Raw genomic sequence first — 23,345 nt, forward strand, 5'->3', positions numbered from 1 at the left:
AATATTTCACTATGGCTTTATTTTCCATCTGCATTTATCATACTTGGAGTATCTATAATTTTACCTTTTCCATGTTTAACACAACACTACATTTCCACTCCCCAACCCATAAGCCTCTATTATCATAAATTTTAGTAATTCCCATCACGTCTTTACACACAGACGTGTTTCTTTTTCTACTTCAGTACAAAACTGTATGTGCATTATTTTTGTTTCTCTGTTAAATACTTGAAACACTTATAAATTCCATAAGTTGCAGTTTTTTTTCTCATACCTCCCAAAAACGTTTCCATACATTGTCCAGATACAAAAATAATGTCACAAAATATGTGTCTGTTGTTATGATTAAGTGCTCTTACCTCTTATGGAGAAGTGCCCAGCAGTGGTGTTATATTATCCCAGATGTCATACCTGTTTAGCCCTTTTTCTGCTCTGCTACTAATTCTTTTTTTTTCTGGATTCTATCTTCTTTTCTTTATCCCTCTTTTACTGTCTCTCCTTATGATTTATATTTCTCCTTCACTACTACTTCCACTTCTTCTTGTATTTTGTCTGTTATATCTCCCCGGGAAACCATTCTCTCACTCTCTGGTTCACTCTGCACCAAAAGTTCCTGTAATAGAACATCCTGCAACCCTCCCAACTGGAGGGTTGTTGTAATACATCCATTCTGTCTCTTGCTTACTCCTTCGAACAGTTTTTGTTGGAAAACCTCCTTGGAGTCTTGAGAAGATTAACCCACCTTCCCCTTCTTGTCTCTGTCCATATCCTCCTTTTCACTTCTCACAAACTCCTTCCCTGAAGACTCAACTGCCTTCTCCTTCTTGATTCTGCTTGCTAACTCATCCTGCGATGGTTTATCTACCGTCTCATCACAGAAAGCAGTCAGCCACTCCAAGTTACTGCTACTATCTTCTTCTCTACTTCCTCACACACCGGCCATCTTCATCTTTGCTTCATTGTGCCACTGCTGTGCCTGGAACAGAAGCAGAAAGTGTAACAATGAAAGGCTCCTCCACTCAAAAAGTAGGGGAAGTTTCTCAGTGCCCTGGCCAAACTTCCCCTAGTAGTATAAATACCACCCCAGGTCTCCGCTAAAACAGTCTGGTAGCCTAGTGGGACTAATCCTGTAAACCAAGGATGAAAAAAAAAAGTGAGCATTCTTACAAGCTCCATTTTAATTTCTTCATCTCTGCTATGTAAAATAAGAAATTAGTCCATTTTAATGTATATACTACATTACCTGTTTGGCATGTGTATTTCCCTGTTACAGCAGATTTTTTTTTTTGCCATTAATATATGCAAAGAAAAAAAAATGTTGATTAATGCAATAGTCTCCACAGTGGTTCGTGACCTGTGCCACAAGTTTCCAACAGCCAAAAACTCATGAGAAGCTTAAAAAAACACTACCAGACAGCATATGTCTCAGACTTTTCCCATTGTAAAAAGAGACTGCAGATGCCCTCCCAAGCAGTCTCTTTAGTGTATTATCTAAGCATTCTGCACTATCATTTCACTGCTGCCACTGTTTATTTATGTATTTTATTTATTTTTACATTTCGTAAGTGGGTAGGTGCGGTGCTTTGAGGACCCTTTTTAGACATGACGCAGGCCATGAGACAATAAAAAGAAGAAAGGAAGAATGCCAGCATAAAGCAGTGATTGCATATAAACAAGAGAGAAAAGCAACTTACAGTTGCAGTCATTAAGTAATAATGGAACGCACAAATGTATACAAAACAACAATATTTTTACATTGAGTTGGAATACAATAAATGCATACCAGCAAGCGATTACAATGAGATGAAGGGCAAAATTGCAAACAGCAATTGTGAAAATAAGGGTCTATATTAGAACATTGAAGTTTCAAAACTTTGAATGTTCTAATATCGACCCCTATTCAGTGAAAGCTGAAAACATTGAACATACAGAACAGCGAATTTTTTCCTAGGGAAAAAATTTGCTTTTACAAAACACATACAAAGAACACAAGCACACCAAACAAACAGCAAGCCCACTCATACACCTAAAATCTTACACCTAACCCTACACTAAACTATACACACACCACTATCCACTTACCTTAACCCAAACCCTAACCCTAAGGTCCGTCGCACACTCACCTCACCCGCGCCCTAACCCTAACTCACCTAACCCTCACATCCACACAATCGCACACTTACCTAACCCGTGCCCTAACCCTAACTCACCTAACCCACCCTAACCCTCACGTCCACACAATCGCACACATACCTAACCCGCACCCTAACCCTAACTAACCTAACCCGCACTCAATCGCACACTTACCTGAACCCGACCCGTAACTTTCCACCACAACGCTGAAAATACCGAAGCAACAGAAACAGACAACCGAATTCTTTCCCTAGGAAAAAATGTGGTTTTCTGTTGCTTCGATATTTTCAGCTTTCACTGAATAGGGGTCGATATTAGAACATTCGAAGTTTTGAAACTTCGATGTTCTAATATAGACCCGAAAATAATAGTAGTGAAATGGGAGTAATGCATAAGGGAAGGTTATATGGAGGTAATGTGTCATAGTAGGAAGGGTGAGTAAATGGGAAAATAAAGTAGTCAATAACTGTGCATTTAGTAGTAGATAGTAAATTATATTGGGTTACAAAGTAAAGCACGCTTTCACTCTCTTTGATTATTGTCAGCCTTATTCTGCTCCTTATAGTCCATTCTATTTCCTGATTGTTCTTAAATAGCTGTGTTTGTCTCTCTCGAGTAAGCATTCTGCACAGTTTGTAGTTTGTGCCCATGCTAAAAAATGTAAACCAAATCAAAAAACAGCTTGACTTGATGAAAATAAAACTAGATCTAAAGTGAAAGCATGTTTGCCATTCAAAAACAATTTAATCTCCAGTTAAGCACTTTTGTTCCACCGGAACTTCTTCAGAACTAGACAAACATCATATCTAGCTCTCCTTTTACACAAAGACAGCCAAGTCAATTACATTAGCAGCATAATTTAATTCATTGCATATATTTAATTACTTTAATTAATTTACCAATCATCTAAAACTTGGGTCTAAAATTTACTAATTCATTTATCCAAAATGTTTTATAAAAAGTAACTTTGTAAAAATTGATATAAATAAATCACGTAAATTAGTTATTTTTATATATATATATATATATATATATATATATATATATAGTTACACTTCAAACATCTAAAACTCATAACATCAAAATTCAAAATATTGAGACCACATCTAAAACCCATAACATTGAATTTCATAACATTGAAAATGCATAATATGAAATAGTGCATCATGAAAAGTGTAAATGTTATAGTTTAAGCTGTTATTGTTGTGGTATCAGTATGAGATGATGTAGTTTTTATTTATATAGCTATTTATATAGTGTAGGAATTTATACTATTATTTATGGAAGCCGTGGTGGTGCAGCGGTAGCGTTGTCGCCTCACAGGAAGAGGATCTCCCGTTCGATTCTCGGCTGGAGCGCCTTCTTTGTGGAGTCTGCATGTCCTCCCCACAGTCAAGTGGCCTTTGAAAGACATGCGTGAATGGGCGTGCCTTCGTTGAAGGCTGGACGTCGAGCTGGCACCTCTGCACCGTAAAAATCTACTGCCAGTCATTAGCGGACCGGAGTTCCGCTGTGGCGACCCCTAACTGGGAAAAGCCGAAAGAAGAAGGAATTTATACTATTTATATAGTGTTTATTTTGTCACTCTGTAAGTGGTTTTTAGGCTATACAGGTAAGTGATATAGACGTTATATGTACATTCTTTACGGTGATTGCGATACAGTGGGGTTAGGAAATTAACTTTTTCCCACTGTAGTGCAATCTCGGAGTTGGTAAATTTAATTTATGGGGGATGTGGCGGGCAGAGCCCGCCCACATGGGGGGGGTATAGGGGTGCTTGCCCCCCCTGCAGAAACATAGTAAAAAGTGTGTTTGTTAGTTTGGTGGTGTTTGGTGGAAGGATGTTATTTTCATGTGATTTATACTGTTTGATATTGTGATGGAAAGTTTTGATGTTATGGGTTTTAGATGTTTTGGGTTTTAGATGTTGTGATCTCGATGTTTTGAATTTAGATGTTATGAGTTTTAGATGTTTTGAAGTGTAACTATATATATAGGTAGGTATATGTGTGTGTGTATGTATGTGTTTGTGTGTGTGTGTGTGTGTGTGTGTGTGTGTGTGTGTATATATTTATATATATATGCATGTATATATATATGTATGCATATATTTGTGTGTGTGTGTTTGGATATAGATATATATATATATATATATATATATATATATATATATATATATATATATATATATATATATATATATATATGTTATATTTGTGTGTGTGCATATATATATATATATATATATATTTCTTACATGCAGAGGATATAAAAAGTTTACACACCCCTGTTAAAATGCCAGGTTTTTGTGATATAAAAAAATGAGACCACAGTAAATAATTTCAAAACTTTTCCCACCTTTAATGTGACCTATAACCTGTAAAATTCAATTGAATAAGAAACAAATCTGTTGGGGGAAAAAATATAAAAAATAAAAACGTACAGTACGCTGGTTGCATAAGTGTGCACAGCCTTAAACTAATACTTTGTTGTGTGTGCACACCCTTAAACTAATACTTTGTTGAAGCACCTTTTGATTTAATTATAGCATTCAGTCTTCTTGGGTAGGAGTCTATCAGCATGACACATCTTGACTTGGCAATATTTGTGCACTCTTCCTTGCAGAAGTGCCCCAAATCTGTCAGATTGCGAGGGCATCTCTTTTGCACAGCCCTCTTCAGGTCACCCCACAGATTTTCTATTGGATTTATGCCTGGGCTCTGGCTGGACCATTCAAAAACTTTAATTTTCTACTGATGAAGTAATTCTTCTATTGATTTGGATGTATGCTTTTGGGGTCATTATCATGCTGAAAGGTGAAATTCCTCCTCATCTTCAGCTTTCTAGCAGATGCCATTAGGTTTTGGCCCAAAAGTGACTGGTATTTGGATCTGTTCATAATTCCCTCCACCTTCAATAAAGCCCTAGTTCCAGCTGAAGAAAAGCAAGCCCAAAGCATGATACTGCTACCACCATGCTTCACAGTGGGGATAGTGTTCCTTTGGTGATGCAAAGTGTTGCTTTTGCTCCAAATGTACCTTTTGGAATTGTGGCCAGAAAGTTCAACCTTGGTCTCATCAGACCATAATACATTTTCCCACATGTTTTTGGGAGACTTAATGTATTGTTTTGAAAATTTTAGCCAGGCCAGGATGTTTTTCTGTGTAAGAAAAGGCTTCTGTCTTACAACCCAACCCCATAGTCCAGACATAGGGAGAATACAGGAGATTGTTGTCACATGTAGTACACAGCCAGTCCTTGCCAGAAATTCCTGCAGCTCCTTCAGTGTTGCTGTTGTAGGTCTCTTGGTAGTCTCCCTAATCAGTTTTCACCTTGTCTTCTCATCAATTTTGTAGGGGCATCCAGTTCTTTGCAACGTCACTGTTGTCCCATATTTTCTCCACTTTTTGAAGACTGTCTTCACTACAATGCTGTGGATTTTTTTGTACCCTACTCCTGAATGATACCTTTCAGCAATGAGATCCCTTTGATGCTTTGTAAGCTCTCTGCGAACCATGGCTTTTAGTGTAGCAGGCAACTGAGTAAATGTCAGGAAAATCCTACTAGGACAGCTGAACTCTATTTGGGGTCAGTCAGAGTCTCTTTAATTGATGGCAGGTGTGTAGCCAAGAAGACTGAATGCTGTAATTAAATCAAAAGTTGCTTCAACAAAGTATTAGTTTATGGGTGTGCACACTTAAGCAACCAGCGCATTGTACGTTTTTTATTTTTTATATTTTTTTCCTCTAATAGATTTGTTTTTCAATTGAATTGTAGAGGTTATAGGTCACATTAAAGGTGGGAAAAGTTTTGAAATGATTTATTGTGGTCTCATTTTATTATATTACAAAAACCTGGGATTTTAACAGAGATGTGTAAACTTTTTATATCCACTGTATGTGCGTATATCTATCCATATGTGGGTGTGTATGTGTATGTATGTATGTGCATGTATATATATATATATATATATATATATATGTGTGTGTGTGTGTGTATATATATATATATATATATATATATATATATATATATATATATATATATATATATATATAGGGAGAGAGAGAGAGAGATAGAGATGTGTGTGTGTGTATATCTATATGGGTGTGTGCATGTGTATGTGTGTGTGTGTGTGTGTGTATATATATATATATATATATATATATATATATATATATATATATATATATATATATATATATATATATACATACACACACACACGTGTGTGTGTGTGTGTGTAGATGTGTGTGTGTGTGTGTGTGTGTATATATATATATATATATATATATATATATATATATATATATATATATATATATATATATATATATATATATATATATATATATATATATAAAGCAATCCGTGTATAAAGAACAACAATATTACAAAAACGCTGTAAAAATACATGAAACAAATAATCTTTCTAGTACATCCAGCCATTACTTTACCTATATATAATTTTTTTTTTTTTCAAATGAACATTAGAAATTAACTGCTGGATTTGTATTAACCAAGGTGTTCAAGTGTATGTAAATACACTGGTTGTGTATACCCCAATGTGTTGATCACGCTAAAGTTTTCTTTATCTTCATTATTGTTAATTTGTTTCAGTACTTTCTAATTTCTGTCACCCCTTCACACTAGCACACTGGCGATGGAAACTTTTTTGTTAATCCCTGGAGGTTAGGTAGCTTCTAATAGTATTATTCTAGATAATTGCAGCAACGCCAAGAGGGGGATATCTAAATGTTGATTGTGTCACTAATGTGGCTATATCTATGATGGTCCTGGTACAGTGGTAGAAAATTGCCCTAGAACCATTTCCACTAATGGAAGGCATAATTGTAACACCAAAGGGGTGGTTTACATTGCTACCTGTTTGACATTTTAGGCCTTCTATGATGGCAAGACAGGGCAGCCTCTTAGAGAATACATCAACACGTATATGCCATTAAAAAACAGGATGTAAACAAAGCACTAAGTATGGATGCAAGGGTCTGCAAGGGCTTTAAAAAGTTTTTGATTTTTATTTTAGAAAAGGTATATAAGAATAGTAGGGGTGGTAACCATAGCCGGCCTTAGGCATAGGCCAAGTAGGCGGCCGCCTAGGGCACCGCTGTAGCAGGGGCACTTTTCTAGTATTTATTTGGTATAGGTAGACCAGGATGGGGGCACCAGATGATGTGGTAGGGGGTGCCATGGAGCCCTTTTGCCTAGGGCACCAGTTGACCTAAGGCCGCTCCTGGTGGTAACTGAGAAATGTTCTTAGAATATAGGGAGCTGTCAAAAGATTTTAATACTCTTAACATATACTGGAAGAATCACGCAGCAAAAAAGGTAGGCCAAAAAAGAGTTTATTTTACATGCATGGAGACCTGCTACAAAGTTCTTGGTTGTCAGCAGTCTAATTTCTACACACTTTACATGGGTTTTTATACCCTCTTTCATGCATACTCAGCAGCTGGTTACTAGACAAGGAATTTCAGTCAAGGCTATAAATTCACTCAGTGGAGCCTTAGATGGTAAAAAAGTCAGACACAAGATAAGTTGGTGCCTACATCAAGGTAACATCTATGCACTCCTCCTTGGTCAGAGGTCAAGTCCCAAGATAGGCCTGTGCCTGGACCAAAGTAGCATCTGTGCATTCCTTTCTGGTCAGCAAATTCCTTACAAGAAAAACAACTCATTTTAGCTTATTTCTTTGCACGCAATGCAGTTTCACATTTTAACCCTTCCTATACAGGATACAAAGATGTTGAACACAAAGATTCTTACTACATTTCCCCCCTCACAACACTTTGTATCCCCAGTAATACATTTTATTCATACAGGTTTTAACACAGTTCATTTCCTGTATATTCAGAATAATAAGCTTTAGTTGCATTGGCAGACAATACACTTGATATTATCATTCGGATGCAAGGAATGCAGCAACAACCCAACAGTAGGAATATAATGGCACCAATACATACAGCAATTAAGACATTCATAAATACTGTTCCTCAATTCCCAAACCAATTTTGGAAAAAGTCAGTCAATGGATTCTGTCCTGGTTTTGTAAGTTCAAAAACTTGCTGTAGGATCTCTAGATGACTGTTAATGTCATATCAGTTGTCTGTAATGAACGGACAACACTTGCAAGTACCTCCTTTCGCCGGCTAGGGTGAGTTCGAGCCATCACGATTCTGCAACACTACAGTCCTTATTGCAGTTAACTCATCCGTCACCAATCCTAGCACAGAAAAAGTTGCATTGCTCAGAGTTTCTAACAGTTTTGACAGTTTTCTGAGCTCCCAAATAGATTTCACTGTCCCATAGGCTGGAAGAATACCAGCCCAAGAAATGACATCATCGCCCAAGTCCATGTGTGACAGTCCCTTGCTGCTACTGTGGGCCAAATCGTGATGATAGATTCAGGATGCATCAATGTTACCTACGGGATTAACAGGTTTATTTACAGCACGTACATTTCGTATTTTACCTTGGGGAAGAGTAAAGGAATGTCTTATAGCTGGTGCCAAATAACCCAAAAAACAACTGCCTGACCAATTCCTTGGTAACCATTTGTATGCTTTTTTACCACAGACAAAATAACAGTCATTCACTTTAAGAGTGATATTTACTGGAATAGAATGATTTCCTTTGTCTTGTATCCCTTTAAACAAAAGATCATACACAGATAACATTTTTTCAACAAAACTTGTGACATTAATAAGCCCTGTACTATTAATAAGCACTCTTATAGGCTTGAAACTTGTTGCACAGTGCCCATCTAATGTACAGTTATGAATTATGGTTATATTACATTGACTCCATCCAACCTTAATTTTTCCAGATCTCTGGAAACATACAGTTCCATTCTGACGACCCATGAGGGGTAGTGCTATTTTGTCCTTTAAGGCTACGTTTGAAGTTTCAAACAGTAAATTAGTCCATGTATCATTTGCCCCCAAAGGGATTGTACCTAACATCAAACCACCATGTACAGTACGGATAGCTGTGCATATCCAACAATTTGAAACATTAAAAGACAAAGCATATGCATATTTAATAGCTTGGTACGTATTAAAGGGTGGATGCCAAGCTGTATTTTCATCTCTCTTCACTTGGCTAGTTTCGTTTGAAAATAAAAACGGCCAAAACAGAAAAGTAACAATCACACTTATTAACAACAAAATTAGTTTGGAATGCTTTGGTGGGAAAGGCTGCTCCCTTCCGGTATTTCTCTGCATTGCTACAATAGTCAGATATTTATACAAAACAAGATTAGTACTAATCAGTGTTCCTCAAGTTTCCTGGTTCCACTTTCAGGATCCTGTTGTTCTTCTGATCTGAAAAATAATAATTCGTTAAAGAAGTGTTAGTTTTTGTCAGCATTTTCCTCATGTAATCTGCTATCTCTTCACCCCCCTCACGTTCCGCAGGCAAAAGACCTTGCCACTGCGGGACGTAATAAGGTACGCATTGACAGGAGTGCCAGAGGTAAGCAGTTTATCCAAGACTGATGTGTCTCGGCCATGAGTTTATGTAACTTGCCTCTGAGAATGCCAGTATGGCGTTTAACCAACCCTGCTGACTGTGGGTGGTAGGCTCAGTGGTGTTTTAGTTCAATCTGAAAAACGGCAGCCAGCTTTTGAATAACTTGGTTTACAAAATGTGTGCCATTATCAGAATAGATGCGTGTGGGTAGCCCAAAATGAGGGATAATATTATTTGTAAGGGCCTTGGCTACTGACAGGGCATCTGGATGTGTTACTGGAAAAGCTTCAACCCATTTTGTAAAAGCATCAATAATGACTAACACAAATCGCTTCTGTTGAACAGGAGTTAGTTCAATGAAATCCATACAGATTGTGTGAAATGGATACGGAGGCAGCGGGAAAGCTGCTGGGGTGATCCGCACCCCACCACCATGGTATCGTGCACAAAGCAGGCACGATAAACAAAATTGTTTAGCATATGCTATAAAGCCCTTGGTCCAGAAAATTTGCTGGTTTATTTGAACCATAGCAGCAGGGCCCAGATGAGATGGGCCATGCGTCACTAATGAGGCATACCTAAAAAGGTTTGTTGGCAAGACATACTTATTATTTGGACCTACAAAAACTCCTTGCTTCTGAATAGCCCCATATTTAACCCATCGCTGTTTTTCCTGAACTGTACTAAGTTCCTGCATTACTTGCAAAGTTTGTAGATCAAATTTATCTGTAGGGTGAAGTTTCTTTTGTGTGGTCTCGAGTGCAAAAGTAGAGGTTAAGGCTACACTTTTTGCAGTTTTGTCAGCTAGTGCATTTCCAAGTGATACTGGATCCTTGGCATTTGTGTGTGCTGCACACTTACAGATGGCCAATCCCCGTGGCAGTTGGACAGCTCGTAAGAGGCTAAGAATTAAATCCTTGTGGGTTATTTCCTTTCCTGAGGCAGTAACCATTCCCCTATTTTTCCATTGCTGTGCAAAGACATGGACCGTGGAAAAAGCATACTGACTATCTGTGTAGATAGTAACTGCCTTATCCTTGGAAATGGTGCATGCTCTGGTCAAAGCAATCAATTCAGCCGCTTGTGCGGACAGGTTCCTGGGGAGAGGTTTTGCCTCTAGTACCTTAGTCTCAGTTGTGACTGCATAGCCCACTTGTTGTAATACCTGCCTCATTCTTAAGTGCTGACCCATCTACGAACAGGGTCCAATCTGAATTTGCCAAAGGCTGATCCTTAAGGTCTGGTCTTGGTAAGACATTAGAGTGTATTAAGTCTAAACATACGTGAGGGGCACCGTCATCAGCTGTAGGTAAAGGTCATGAAACAAAACTAGGGTTGCAGACGCCTGCACGGCCAGTGCAGCTGCGACTACTGCTTGTACACAGTGTGGCAACGATCGTGCCACTGTGTCCAATTTACTGGAATAAAAAGCTAATGGTCTCAACTTATCCCCATAAGTTTGCAACAGAACCGATGTCATAAAGCCCTGCTTACAATCTACTGTCTGAACAAAAGGTTTCGTATAGTCAGGGAAGCTAAGTGTTGCAGATCCTGCTATCAGTTGCTTTACCCTAGTAAATGCCTGTATTGCCTTATCTGTCCATTTCAGCGCATCATGTGCTGCCATGGGAAGTGTAAAAATAAGTTCTGAAAGTGAACTCACTTCCTCTGCATAATTGGGAATCCAACTACGACAAAAGTTAGTTATTCCTAAAAATGACATCATTTCTTTTTTTTTTTTTTTTTTGTACTGGGCCTTGGTGCCTGTAAAATAGCTTCTTTTATACAGTTATTTAGTTGTCTACCAGCATTTGAAATGGTATAGCCTAGATATCGTACTTCAGCTTTACAAAATTGTAATTTAGATTTGTTTACCTTATGTCCCTCTTTCGCCAAGAAATGCAATAACCGAATAGTTTCGGACTCACAGACAGCCTCCGTGGGTGCAGCCAGTAAGATGTCGTCCACGTATAACAGTAGATGACAGCCATGCTCCGGTTGAAACTGTGCCAGGTTTGTTGACATTTCTTGAAAAGATTGTAGGGCTCACAATATCCCTGCGGCAGTCTTGTGTATGTGTACCGCTTGCTCATAAACGTAAAAGCGAACCAAAACCTACTAGCTTCCTGTAGAGGGATGGAAAAAAATGCGTTACTGATATCAATGACAGAAAAATACTTATCTGTGGGAAGGATATCATTTAGCAAAACAGATGGATCTGGGACCATAGGAGCCCTTGGTACTACAGCAGCATTCACAGCTTGCAGATCCTGTACCATTCTCCAGGTCCCATCCGGTTTTCTTACTGGGAATAAGGGTGTGTTACACGGTGAATCTGTGCATGGAATTAAAACCCCAGCTCATAGTAGAGCCGTGATAAATTAGTCCATTCAGTATCTTTCTTCCCCACCAGATACCATGCCATTTGTTCTTCCCTTGTTACAGAGACATGTGCAATAGAATTATTGCGAAAAAGTAACTGCATATCTTTTGTAAGACTGCATGTAACTGCAGAATTTCCTGCTTTATCCCAATATAGGTTTTGTAACAAGATTTTTGTGACCTTGCGTTTAAAGAATTGCTCTTCATATTTGTCGTCCGGTCCTACATACTTTTTGTAGTACATTGTACAGTGTAGTTGTTTAGCTACCACTGGCGGTTGTGTGCCATATTTGCTTAAGGCCAAATTAGTTAGCTCATTTACTACATTTTGTGGTCCAGTTTCGACAAGATCATTACTGTACCAGTAGTGTAAATCACCCTGCCCCACCTGTAACATAACATCTTGAATTTCTACTCGTTTGGCTAGAATCCCTGATGCAGTCGGCACAGCTGCTATGCCAAACACGTGCATTAAATCTCTTCCTAATAAGTTTACAGGGCAAATTTTAGAGACAATGACTCAAAACCTGATAGTTTGGTTAGTTTCAGGGTCCGTGAACCATAGGGGGTTTAGATAGTGGTTCCTTATAAATGCGGCCATTTGCTGCCTTGACTAATACGTAGTCATCAGAAGTTACATCGGATGGCACTGCAGAATTTTTTTTTAGCAGGGTCCTGAAGGCCCCTGAATCACACAAAAATTCTACATCCTTTCCTTCAACCTGTAATATGATTACCGGTTGCACTTCTAACTGCATAGTCGTAGCTAGAGCTGTCAGGCTAACAACCTGACATTTACCTTTTTCTAAAAAATCAGCTATCTCATGTTCCCATCCTGCACATTCCCTTTTACCTTCTTTAATCACATCCTCAAAATCATCCTCATTTTGTATTACTGACTCTTGCCAGTCGACCTCAGCACCTGGGTCCGGTTCGTCCGTGCTGCCATCATATAGTCATGCTGAACTATGATTTGGAGCAGCAGTGGATTTCCCGAGATTCCGGCAATCTCTTGCAAAATGCCCCTTTTTACTGCATTTAAAACATTCCCCCTCTTTTGTCTGCCTTCGTAATCTTCAAAATGTCCTACATTCCTTCTCCCTCTGCCTCTACCCCGTCCCCTTCCTCTACCTCTGTTGGACGGAGCTTACATTAACATAAGTGTTTTATCCGCGCTCACCGTAAAGGTTTAAGCCTGTTTTCTTTTCTTTTTTTCAAGATATTTATCTGCATGTAAAGGGATATGAGTGTATGGACAGGGTATGTACCTTAGCTTCTTTTTGTTTTTACTCTGATTTGTCTATACCATGGTTACGTAGCTCCAGAGTCTCCTCTGCTTGTTTTTTGTAAAACTATGGAGGGTATTTTTTCCTGCTTCCCTGCCTCCTGTAAGACTACGAAAGACACCTTTTCTTGATTTTCTGCTTCTTTCTTTTTGATACTGGGGTGGTCTAACCCTGTCTTTAGTGACATCAGGATACAAGGGTAGGGCTGTTTGTTTACGACAGACAATAGATGTTTCGTCATCTTCTTTGTGGACAAAAAATGCACCTTTTGCACTCGAGCCACTACTTCCCTTATTTGAAAATTGTTCCTTATATCTCTTATTAGCTTCTTCTAACCATTTCTGTGCTTGAGGAAATCCTACTTTTTTTTTTTTTTGTTTCTTAACCTTACCTTCTGTGTCCCTGCGCAGGTCTCTCACTAGATTTTGACATTCTGATTTATTCAAGGTACCACTAAACCCATAGTCTTTTTTCTATTTTTTCATTTTTTCATATATTTTAAGTTTTTCGGATGTAATTTAAACATATATTCCTCATCCTCAGTCCTTTTATTTAAGCAGCCCTTACTAACACAACAACTGCTTCCTATTCCCATTTTTCTTATTTAAAAGAAAAACTGTTTCCCATTTTTCTTATTTAAAAGAAAAACTGTTTCCTTTTCCTGAGATCTCTACCGGTCTTTTGTAAAATTTAAACAAAAGAAATTCCTTTATGACTAGTCCCTTAAAAAACTTTTACAAAAACAAAAAAAGCTTACCTTACTGCGGATCTTCCGCCCTCGTTAAATCACCGTCCCACGGATCGAATCAAAGAGTGACTGGCCTCTATTTACGACTTTTTTGTCGGAGGTCTTTCCGTTCAAGGGAGCCCGAGATTCGTTCTCCCCTTCCTGTACAGGTTTTTCAGTCCCTCTTATGCGATTCGTACCGTGAAGAGGTGGCCCCACGTTCTTGGGCGCCAGAAATGTCAAAAGATTTTAATACTCTTAACATATACTGGAAGAATCACGCAGCAAAAAGGTAGGCCAAAAAAGAGTTTATTTTACATGCATGGAGACCTGCTACAAAGTTCTTGGTTGTCAGCAGTCTAATTTCTACACACTTTACATGGGTTTTTATACCCTCTTTCATGCATACTCAGCAGCTGGTTACTAGACAAGGAATTTCAGTCAAGGCTATAAATTCACTCAGTGGAGCCTTAGATGGTAAAAAAGTCAGACACAAGATAAGTTGGTGCCTACATCAAGGTAACATCTATGCACTCCTCCTTGGTCAGAGGTCAGTCCCAAGATAGGCCTGTGCCTGGACCAAAGTAGCATCTGTGCATTCCTTTCTGGTCAGCAAATTCCTTACAAGAAAAACAACTCATTTTAGCTTATTTCTTTGCACGCAATGCAGTTTCACATTTTAACCCTTCCTATACAGGATACAAAGATGTTGAACACAAAGATTTCTTACTACAGGAGCTATACAACTTCTAAGGATTAACAAAAAAAAGTTTCCGTTGGCAGTGCACTGGTGGTTAAGGGCTGAGAGAATTTAGAAAGTACTGAAACAAACAAGCATTAATCCGAATAAAACAAAAATTTAGAGTGATTGACATAATGGGATATACAACCGGTGTGTTTGCATACACTTGAACACCTTGGTGATTTATTTGGATGTACTAGGGAATGTATTTTTACAGTGTTTTTTGCAATATTGTTGTCGTTTATACATGGATTACTTTTTATATACGAGTCATTTATATTTATATCTATATCAATTTTTACAATTTTTTTAATCTGAGTAATGAATTTAATTAAATTTTGCTGTTTGTAATTGACTTGGCTCTCTTTTTATAAAAGGAGATGAGGATATAATGCTGTACTTGTTCTGATGAAGTCCCGGTGTAACAAAAGCAGTTAACTGGGGGTCTATATTAAAACCACGAATGTTCACAACTGTGAATACAAACTCACCGACACATAAACGCCGAAGTGCTACAACAGCAAAATAAAAAGGCCGAACGTATTTCCGAGAGCAACAGGGCCATACTGGTAAGGAAAATCTATGTAAACAAACTTCATTAAACACACCCCTCCAACTTAAATATACCAACTCCGAGATCGCACTACAGTGGGGAAAAGGATATATTTCCTCTTCCCCACGAACACCCTGCTGGCCACTGCATTCCGGTTTTCGCTGCTTACGTCTTTCGCTCTTGTAGTACTTGGGCCTTTATATGTCGCTGTTCTTATATTTGCGGTTTTGAATAATCATGCTTTTGATATAGACCCCTTAACTGGAAATTAAAATGTTGATGTAAGCGAATGTGTTTTTATTTTAGTTATGTTAATAAATGTTTTAGTGTGGGCTGAGATACCAAGTGACTGAAGTTTACTTGGAGCTGTTGGACGGTGTAGTGACTTAATTCTTTCAGTCCTTTTTGTTTGTGAGGATACTACAGTCTCTCAATCTTTCATCACCGATGTTATTGTTTTAGCAGGCATATCAGGCTTCTCCATTGTACTTTCTGTGGAGGAAATATCTCAAACCCAAATTGAAGATGAATTATTTTTGCCTCTAGGGATATTTCCAGCTGAAAGCAAACCCAGGTGCATGGATCTTACATTTACGTGAAGGCAGATCAGATGACATTTATCAGATTGCACAGTGAGTATACAGTCTAAATGTGTTCACCATAACATAATGCACTCCTAATTATTCTGCTTCATGTCTTCTCTAATACATATCATCATTGAAATTTGTTTATAAGCAGTTGTAAACACTTTGAATTGATTAGTAAGCTGGGAAGAAAATCCCACTTTACTATCCTTATCTTTAAATTTTAGACTTGTAAACTAAACAAAAATGACAGAGGCTATAGATAACATTTCTTGATAATGGCATTTTTGTTTTGTGAAAGTATGCATTCTTTAGGTAATCATTGTGAAATTGTAGGTCTCATCATTTTTTTAAAAAGGAAATTAAAAATGATTTTTTCATGCTCTTAGAAATGGAAATGAAATAATTGTCTGACAGTGCAAAGAATTAAGTCTCTCCAGGGAATTCACTATACTCTGTATAGTTTATGTGCGATGCGTACACAGATTTTGTGTTAGCGCGATGAACAGCAGCAGTAATCACTTAGTCATGCTGCTCATTGCGCTTACACAAATTCAAGCAAGTTTTGGCCAGTAACAGTGCTGCCACTATGAAACCATGCATAGCAGCATGACCTCGGAATCAAAAAGCATTCAAGTTTCCCTACTAGCAAACTTGCTGTCTGAGATTTCGTGGACAGCCGCAATGACTATCAGGGGTCAAAATACTAATACTGCAATAACAGCAGTAATAACACAGTAAAGAAAAGAGTACTGAGTGCAGCGTACGCAAACGCAACAACAATTATTTGCAGAATGCAATAATGGAGAGGGGCAAACAGCAAGGGCAGATGCAAGAAAACATGCACTGGGCAGGGAAAGTGTGATGATGAAAATGGGCACAGACATAATAGGAATGAATAAAGAGGAAGAGGAGGGCATGGTAAATATGGCAATGTCCTCAAGATAGTTTGTCAATGTATGTTCATAGGTTCATAGGTTCATACTAGACTATCTGCCCTAGGGCATTTATAAGCCTAGCCAGAGCGTGTTTGGTTTTCGCCACCCATTTTAAATTCATTTTGCTATGCCCTTTTTTGAGGTTAGTATACTGTGCCTCTGTCTAACAGTGACACAGAAGTGATACCCGGGGTAAACCTACTATCTCCCATCCACTCATCAAGATTCCTCTTGAAGAGAGTCAATGAGGGACTCTGCCTAACCTGGACTGGGATTTTATTCCAGAGTGAAGGGAGCCTCTGGGTTATGAATCTGTCCTTCCAGCATTTCCTATTTATTTCAGTGCTAAGGTTCAAGTCTCTCGAGCGCGTAGCTCAATGGGATTTGGAGTTTCTGAGGTGCAGCATGTCCATTAATTCCGGGTTGGACATGGCTTTATACGTCAGGCACAGATCGCCTCTGAGCAGGCGGTATGCCACTGATATGGCATCTGTTTGAGCCCTTTGATCCTCTTGGTGAGGTACTTTTGGGGTCTTTCCAGTTGCTGCAGGTGTTTGGTAAGGTACATCCCAAAAGGGGCATTGTACTCAATTATGGGCCTGATGAGGGATGAGTAAAGAGGCACGATGACCTCCCCTGATCTAGATGTGAATCCCTTCATGATTAGGTGGGCTATATAAAATGTTTTTCTAACCACTTTGTCCACGTGGTTGTCAAATGAGAGATTGCTATCAACTTGGGTCCCCAGGTCCGATGGATTACCACCTATGTGGTAATTTATGGGCACTTTGTTTTTGCCAAAGGGGATGACTATACACTTTTTGGCGTTTAACTTGAGGCCATGGCTCTGGCACCAGTTTTCTGTTTCTATGAGGCCCTTTTGGAGGATGCTTGTGTCGGCTGGAGAGTCGATTATGGCGCCCATTTTGCAGTCATCTGCGAACTTGGTCAGCCACAGTCCTTCCGTGTTGGCCTGTACCTCCGAGAAATAAATACTGAACAAGAGAAGTCCCAGGACTGAGCCTTGTGGGACGCCACTTGTAACTGGTTTGGAGTCTGACATGGCTCCAGCAATTCTACAATTCTAAGGCAAGTCACTAGTGTAACATTAAGCACACATGCAGATAGCACAGTATGTACTGCTATTTACACCTCCTGTGCAAGTATATTATATCATCACACATGATAGTATATATGTGATGATCACACAAGGTTACATGTCACTGGAGGTGAATGGTTGTGATATAAACATCACTGACATGCTCAGTGAAGAGGGCATTTAGCAAGGACAGTATATACAAAAAGGGGTGTGTACATACAATGGAGATCTGCAAAATAGCTTGCTTGAATATGATTGACATGTCACTATAGCTCTCAAACAATCATTGACGCATGGCAACAGACTCCTGCATAAATGTAGACAGAAAACTGGCACAATCATGAGCACTTTTAAATATTACGACCATTAATCTTCGGCATTTACAGAGTATGTGAGTGTAACTTATATGTGTTCTGTAGGAACAGACATGTACAACTTTAATGATTGTCAGTATTCTGTAATGGGAATTCATCACCCCTTCCCCCAAAATGACACTTTTTGGAGGTGTTAAGAGAGACTGTGTTGAAAGTGAAGTTGAAATCAGGGGCAATGCTGACCACTTGAGAAGTATGCATGACAGATAAGCAACAGTCACCATGTGCAGAGATCAAACCCATACCATCAATGTTGTTATGGAGATGTGTATTTACTGGGTGGAACACAGAAAGAGTTTTCACACAAGCATCTAATAGAAAACCTTGAAGGAGAAGTCTACACTGTCAAATCCTAATAGGAATGCATCCCAAAGAATAGTTCTGTATGGCCTACCAGATGTGTAGGAGTTCACTGTGCCAAATGTAATACACCTGACTAAAGCTTCCTTGGCTGACGTAGGTATTAGCAGTACAGATAACAACAAATACAAACACCACACTATTATGAGTACAGCTGGGTATTGCATGCACCTGCCACATGTACTAGCAATGCATATTATCTGAAGCATCTGCAATTGATTTGTGAATTAAGAAGTGATCCATTGTACTGAATGGTACAACAGAATGTGAGACTGATTGCAGTGCGTCAACTAAGCCCATCTGCACAGAAAGCACAGCAGTTCAAAGTCAAGTGGCAATGATCAAGGAAGCTGTCACTTTGATATTGTACACATACCAAATAATACATGGAGCACCCTCTATAAGTACATGTCATACCTCAACACATGTGCCACCTGATCACTGTCTCCCTGACATTGCCAGTGAAAATGTTATACTGCCATGAAATCCTGACATACATCCATACGTACAAACTGTCAAGTAGTGATGCAGATGTGATGTAGTTGTATGTCCCTTAGGTAGTACAGTCACTACAGCTGTTATGGAAGGAACATGTAACCAAATGGCAGCAGTAGCCATCAGTACAGTAGCTCAAAACACAGACTGGAATATACTGTTGTAGGGCTACAGTACCTCCACATCTCAACATACACATGCGGATGACAAAAACATTGACATGTGCAATGCTGAGAGGGTCACAGCACATTACTAGGCTAACGGCCAAGAACACATAAAATCCTAGCTATATAGGTTCATGGGTGTTTACTAGGTTAACAACTACAAGTACCTTTTTAAGCCTAGCCATGCATCCTAAATCTCTGACAATTTCTGATACCCTTGATAAGTGTAAGCAAGGGCATGGGAGATGAACCATTTATAGGTTACTTTTATCCATTAGAGACATAGGTGCCAAACCAGGGATGAATTTCCAGTTTCCTATCCAGTTTTCCAAGTTCCACTTGAATTGGGTTAGGGAGAACCTCTGCTTCACATGGCTGCGGAGCCTGTTCCATAGAAGGGGTAGTCTCTGGGATAGACTGTATACCTATCTCTTCAGCAGATCCTGTTTATATCACAGGCAAGGTTTAAGTCTTTAGAACTGGTAATTCTGGTGCTGTTTGTTTTTTGGATATGCAGGAGGTCCATCAGAGTGGGGTCTAACAATGCTCTGTATGCCAGGCATAGATCTTCCCTCAAAAGCCTGTAGGAGACAGAATACAGGGATAGGGCCTTGAGGTGGTCTGCATAGAACATTTTACTTGCGCCCTGTATTCTGTTAGTGAGGAACCTCTGTGGACGTTCCAGTTGTTGGATATGCCCAGTTAGGTACATACCAAAGCGGGCATTGTACACAGTGATAGGTCTGATGAATGCCACATACAATGGAACAATGACTTCTTGGGACTTAGATGCCATACCTTTGTTTATAAGTTGTGCAACATATAATGATTTCCTCACCACTGTAGACATGTGATGATCAAAGGCTAGATTGCTTTCTATGTGTGTCCCTAAGTCCCTGACTACTGGGTCAACTCTAAGGGGTGTGTTGTCAATATGATAGTTACTGTCACTGTCCTATCTAGGACACAGTAGAATAGTCATCGTGAGTTCTGTTCAAGCAGCTTTATTTTATTGAAACAAATCACTATAGAAGTTTACTGACTTTAACTTAAGTAACTTGTATACAAACTAACAACTGCTATCTTGCATGCTTTCTGACCTGGCTGCTCTTTTTAAGTGGCACTAGGGATTGCACACGTCTGGAATTTATACTTGCACGTATTAGCCTTGACATGCTTCTTAAAGATACTGCATACACATTACTTGCACTTTGATCTACATCCTTCCTCTGAGAAATAGATCATACAAAGTTATAAGGCTATTTGGTATGCAGAAATCATAGGTAATCCTTGGTCATGCATTATACAATGCTAAATACACAGATATATACAATCAAGTCCACATTGCTGTGTATTTCACACTAGCCTTAGATACTCGCCTATATCGTGTGACATAAAACTGGGAATGAGATTTAGCAACTGGAACTGTCTCTGCAAAATGGTTGACCTGTGGAATGTTTGGATTATTTTCTGGAATGGAATCAGAATTTTGAACACATTCTGGTATGGAAACAGTGTCTGATTCACACTTCGATTTGGAGTCTGCATCACAGAAGCAATGTTGTGATGGTGATGATGATTCTGGTACAGGAAGAAGATGTTTACAGTTCCTCCTATACTGCACACCTTTGGAGTCTACAGGTAGGATATCGGCTTGGCACATATGCCTGTAATCTGTCCTATTTGATCAAAACCTTTTGTTGTCTGGATTCATACCATCTCTCTTTCCCTCAACGGATGAAGTAATCTGCCTGATCTGTCATAACTAGATTTCTGGATATTATGCTTCTTCAACAACTGAGCCTTGATGGTTTTATTGTTCTTAGGTTTAGGCTTCAATAAACTAGAAGTAATGGGTAGTGTAGTTCTAGTTTGCCTGGAAAGTAGTCTTTGAGCAGGTGAGCGAAGAATATCATCACGGGCTATGTTTCTGAGATTAAACAAATTCAAGAACACATCGGTATTGTCATGCTTTGACCTTTCAGATAATTGCTTTGCAGTTTGCACTGCACGTTCAGCTAGACCATTGGACTGAGGATATTCAGGACTACTAATGACATGTACAAAGTCCCAGTCTTTTGCAAATTTCTGAAACAACTGGCTAGTAAATTGAGTACCATTGTCAGAAAGAAGTTTGTGTGGACTACCATGAACTGAGAAATGACGTTTCAATTTAGTAATAACAGCAGTGAATGTTAGGTTAGTTAGTAGATGAATCTCAAACCAATTTGAATAAGAGTCTACCAAAACCAAGTAGTGTTGATTGCTCCAGTCAAAGATATCACTTGCTACAGTAGACCAAGGTAGTTCAGGAACTGGACTCAAATTAAGTGGTTCTCTTTGCAAATGTTGTCTAGCACTATTGCATACTGAACAAGAAGAAAGTACTCTTTCAATGTCTCTTTGTAATGAAGGCCAAAATACTAATTCTCTAGCTCTTTTCTTAGTGGTAGTGGGTATGGATCCTGGGTGATCACGATGCAAAATCTAGATATATTCTTGTTGTAAGGAAGCAGGAACACCAGTTTTAAGACCTTTGAAAATAATGCCATCTTCCATCAACAATTCATCTCTGTAAGGAAAATAGGTTTGCAATTCAGGTGGTACACTAGATTGCTTTGATGGCCATCCAACATTAATGTAGTGATTGAGCTTTTGCAAAATTGGATCAGTTTGAGTGTGATCTCTTAACTCATCAAGTCTAGTGGTGGAAAAATTACGCACTGACATCACATCAGTCAAAATATCTGCATCAAGCTGTTCTGTCTTATTTCGACGCAATCTGGATAAGGTGTCAACCAGACAGAGCAATTTGCCTTTTGTATAAACCATTTTGAAATTGTACTTTTGCAAATTGAGCATCATTCTTTGTAATCTCGCTGGAGCGGAATGTTTAGGCTTCTTTAGAATAGTAACTAGAGGTTGATGGTCAGTTTCAATCTGAATAGCTCGATCGTAAATATAGCCATGAAACTTGGAGCATGTAAATAATATTGCCAAAAGCTCCTTCTCAATTTGAGCATACTGCATCTCTGTTTGAGTTAGTGTTCTAGATGCATAGGCTACTGGTCTGCCCTCATGATGTATAACAGCATGAAGACCAAATTTTGAAGCAGCACAGGAAAGAGTAACTGGTTTATTAACATCATAGTATGTTAGTGTAGGTGGGGTGGCAGTTTTCTGCTTGAGGTCTTCAAATGCCTTCTGGTGCTGTTCCAGCCATGACCATGCAACATTTTGTGTGTTGGCTCTCTTAAAGGTACTGTCAGCTTACTGAAGTCACTTATTAACTTGCCTAAATAGTTGACCATGCCTAGGAAACGCTGTGGAGCTTGTACATTATCTGGTACTGACATCTCAAAAATAGCTGCTTTCTTGGTTGGGACTGGACTCAAACCTGTACTTGTAAACAAGTGACTTACATATGTTACTTCTGGAAGTCTGAATTTGCACTTCAAAAGACTTGAGCTTCAAATTTACTTCACGTGCTCTGTCTAGAACTTTCTTGAAGTTTCTGTCATGCTGTGCTTCACCATTGCCTCCAACCAATAAATCATGTACTATTATGGCACAAGGATTACCTGAAAAAATTTGCTCCATTGCACGCTGAAAGACTTCATTTGCAGATTTTATTCCAAATGGCATCCTTAGGAATCTATATCTGCCAAACGGAGTACCAAAAGTAGTTAGAAATGAGGATTTATGAGCAAGCATCACTTACCAAAATGAACATCTGATATTGTTAATCTTCTTCAGTTCATCACTGATGGGTTCAGTTCCGAGCCCTCAGAACCGAGTTGGCCTAATACCAAGCTCACATACACCAAAAACTCTCGAGCTAAGCTGCTACCCACAATGCCCTTCTCCCAGTTACCTCAGATCTTGTTTGCCGCACAGCCAAATAGTAGCGTTTCACCGAGCTCTCCAGCTAAGTGTCATATTTTATAAATATTTGTGTATTTTATTTTAACTTTTTTGTAAGCTAACTCGTTTTCTACCCTCTTTTATCTCTCTAGCTCT

General features: G+C 38.9%; 1 protein-coding gene across 2 annotated transcripts in view; it reads left to right on the forward strand.

Annotated features, from left to right (window-relative positions):
• Positions 1–23,345, forward strand: part of UGGT2 (UDP-glucose glycoprotein glucosyltransferase 2) — a 4,352,373-nt gene that overhangs the window by 2,957,930 nt on the left and 1,371,098 nt on the right. For both annotated transcript variants that reach the window (XM_044072987.1, XM_044072988.1), the window contains exon 30: positions 15,858–15,943. In XM_044072987.1, the coding sequence (XP_043928922.1) occupies positions 15,858–15,943 (86 nt within the window). The remainder of the gene's footprint in view (positions 1–15,857; positions 15,944–23,345) is intronic.

The sequence above is a fragment of the Protopterus annectens genome, chromosome 5.part1 (assembly GCF_019279795.1).
Source record: "Protopterus annectens isolate FY-2018-M chromosome 5.part1, PAN1.0, whole genome shotgun sequence".
Classification (NCBI taxonomy): domain Eukaryota; kingdom Metazoa; phylum Chordata; order Ceratodontiformes; family Protopteridae; genus Protopterus; species Protopterus annectens.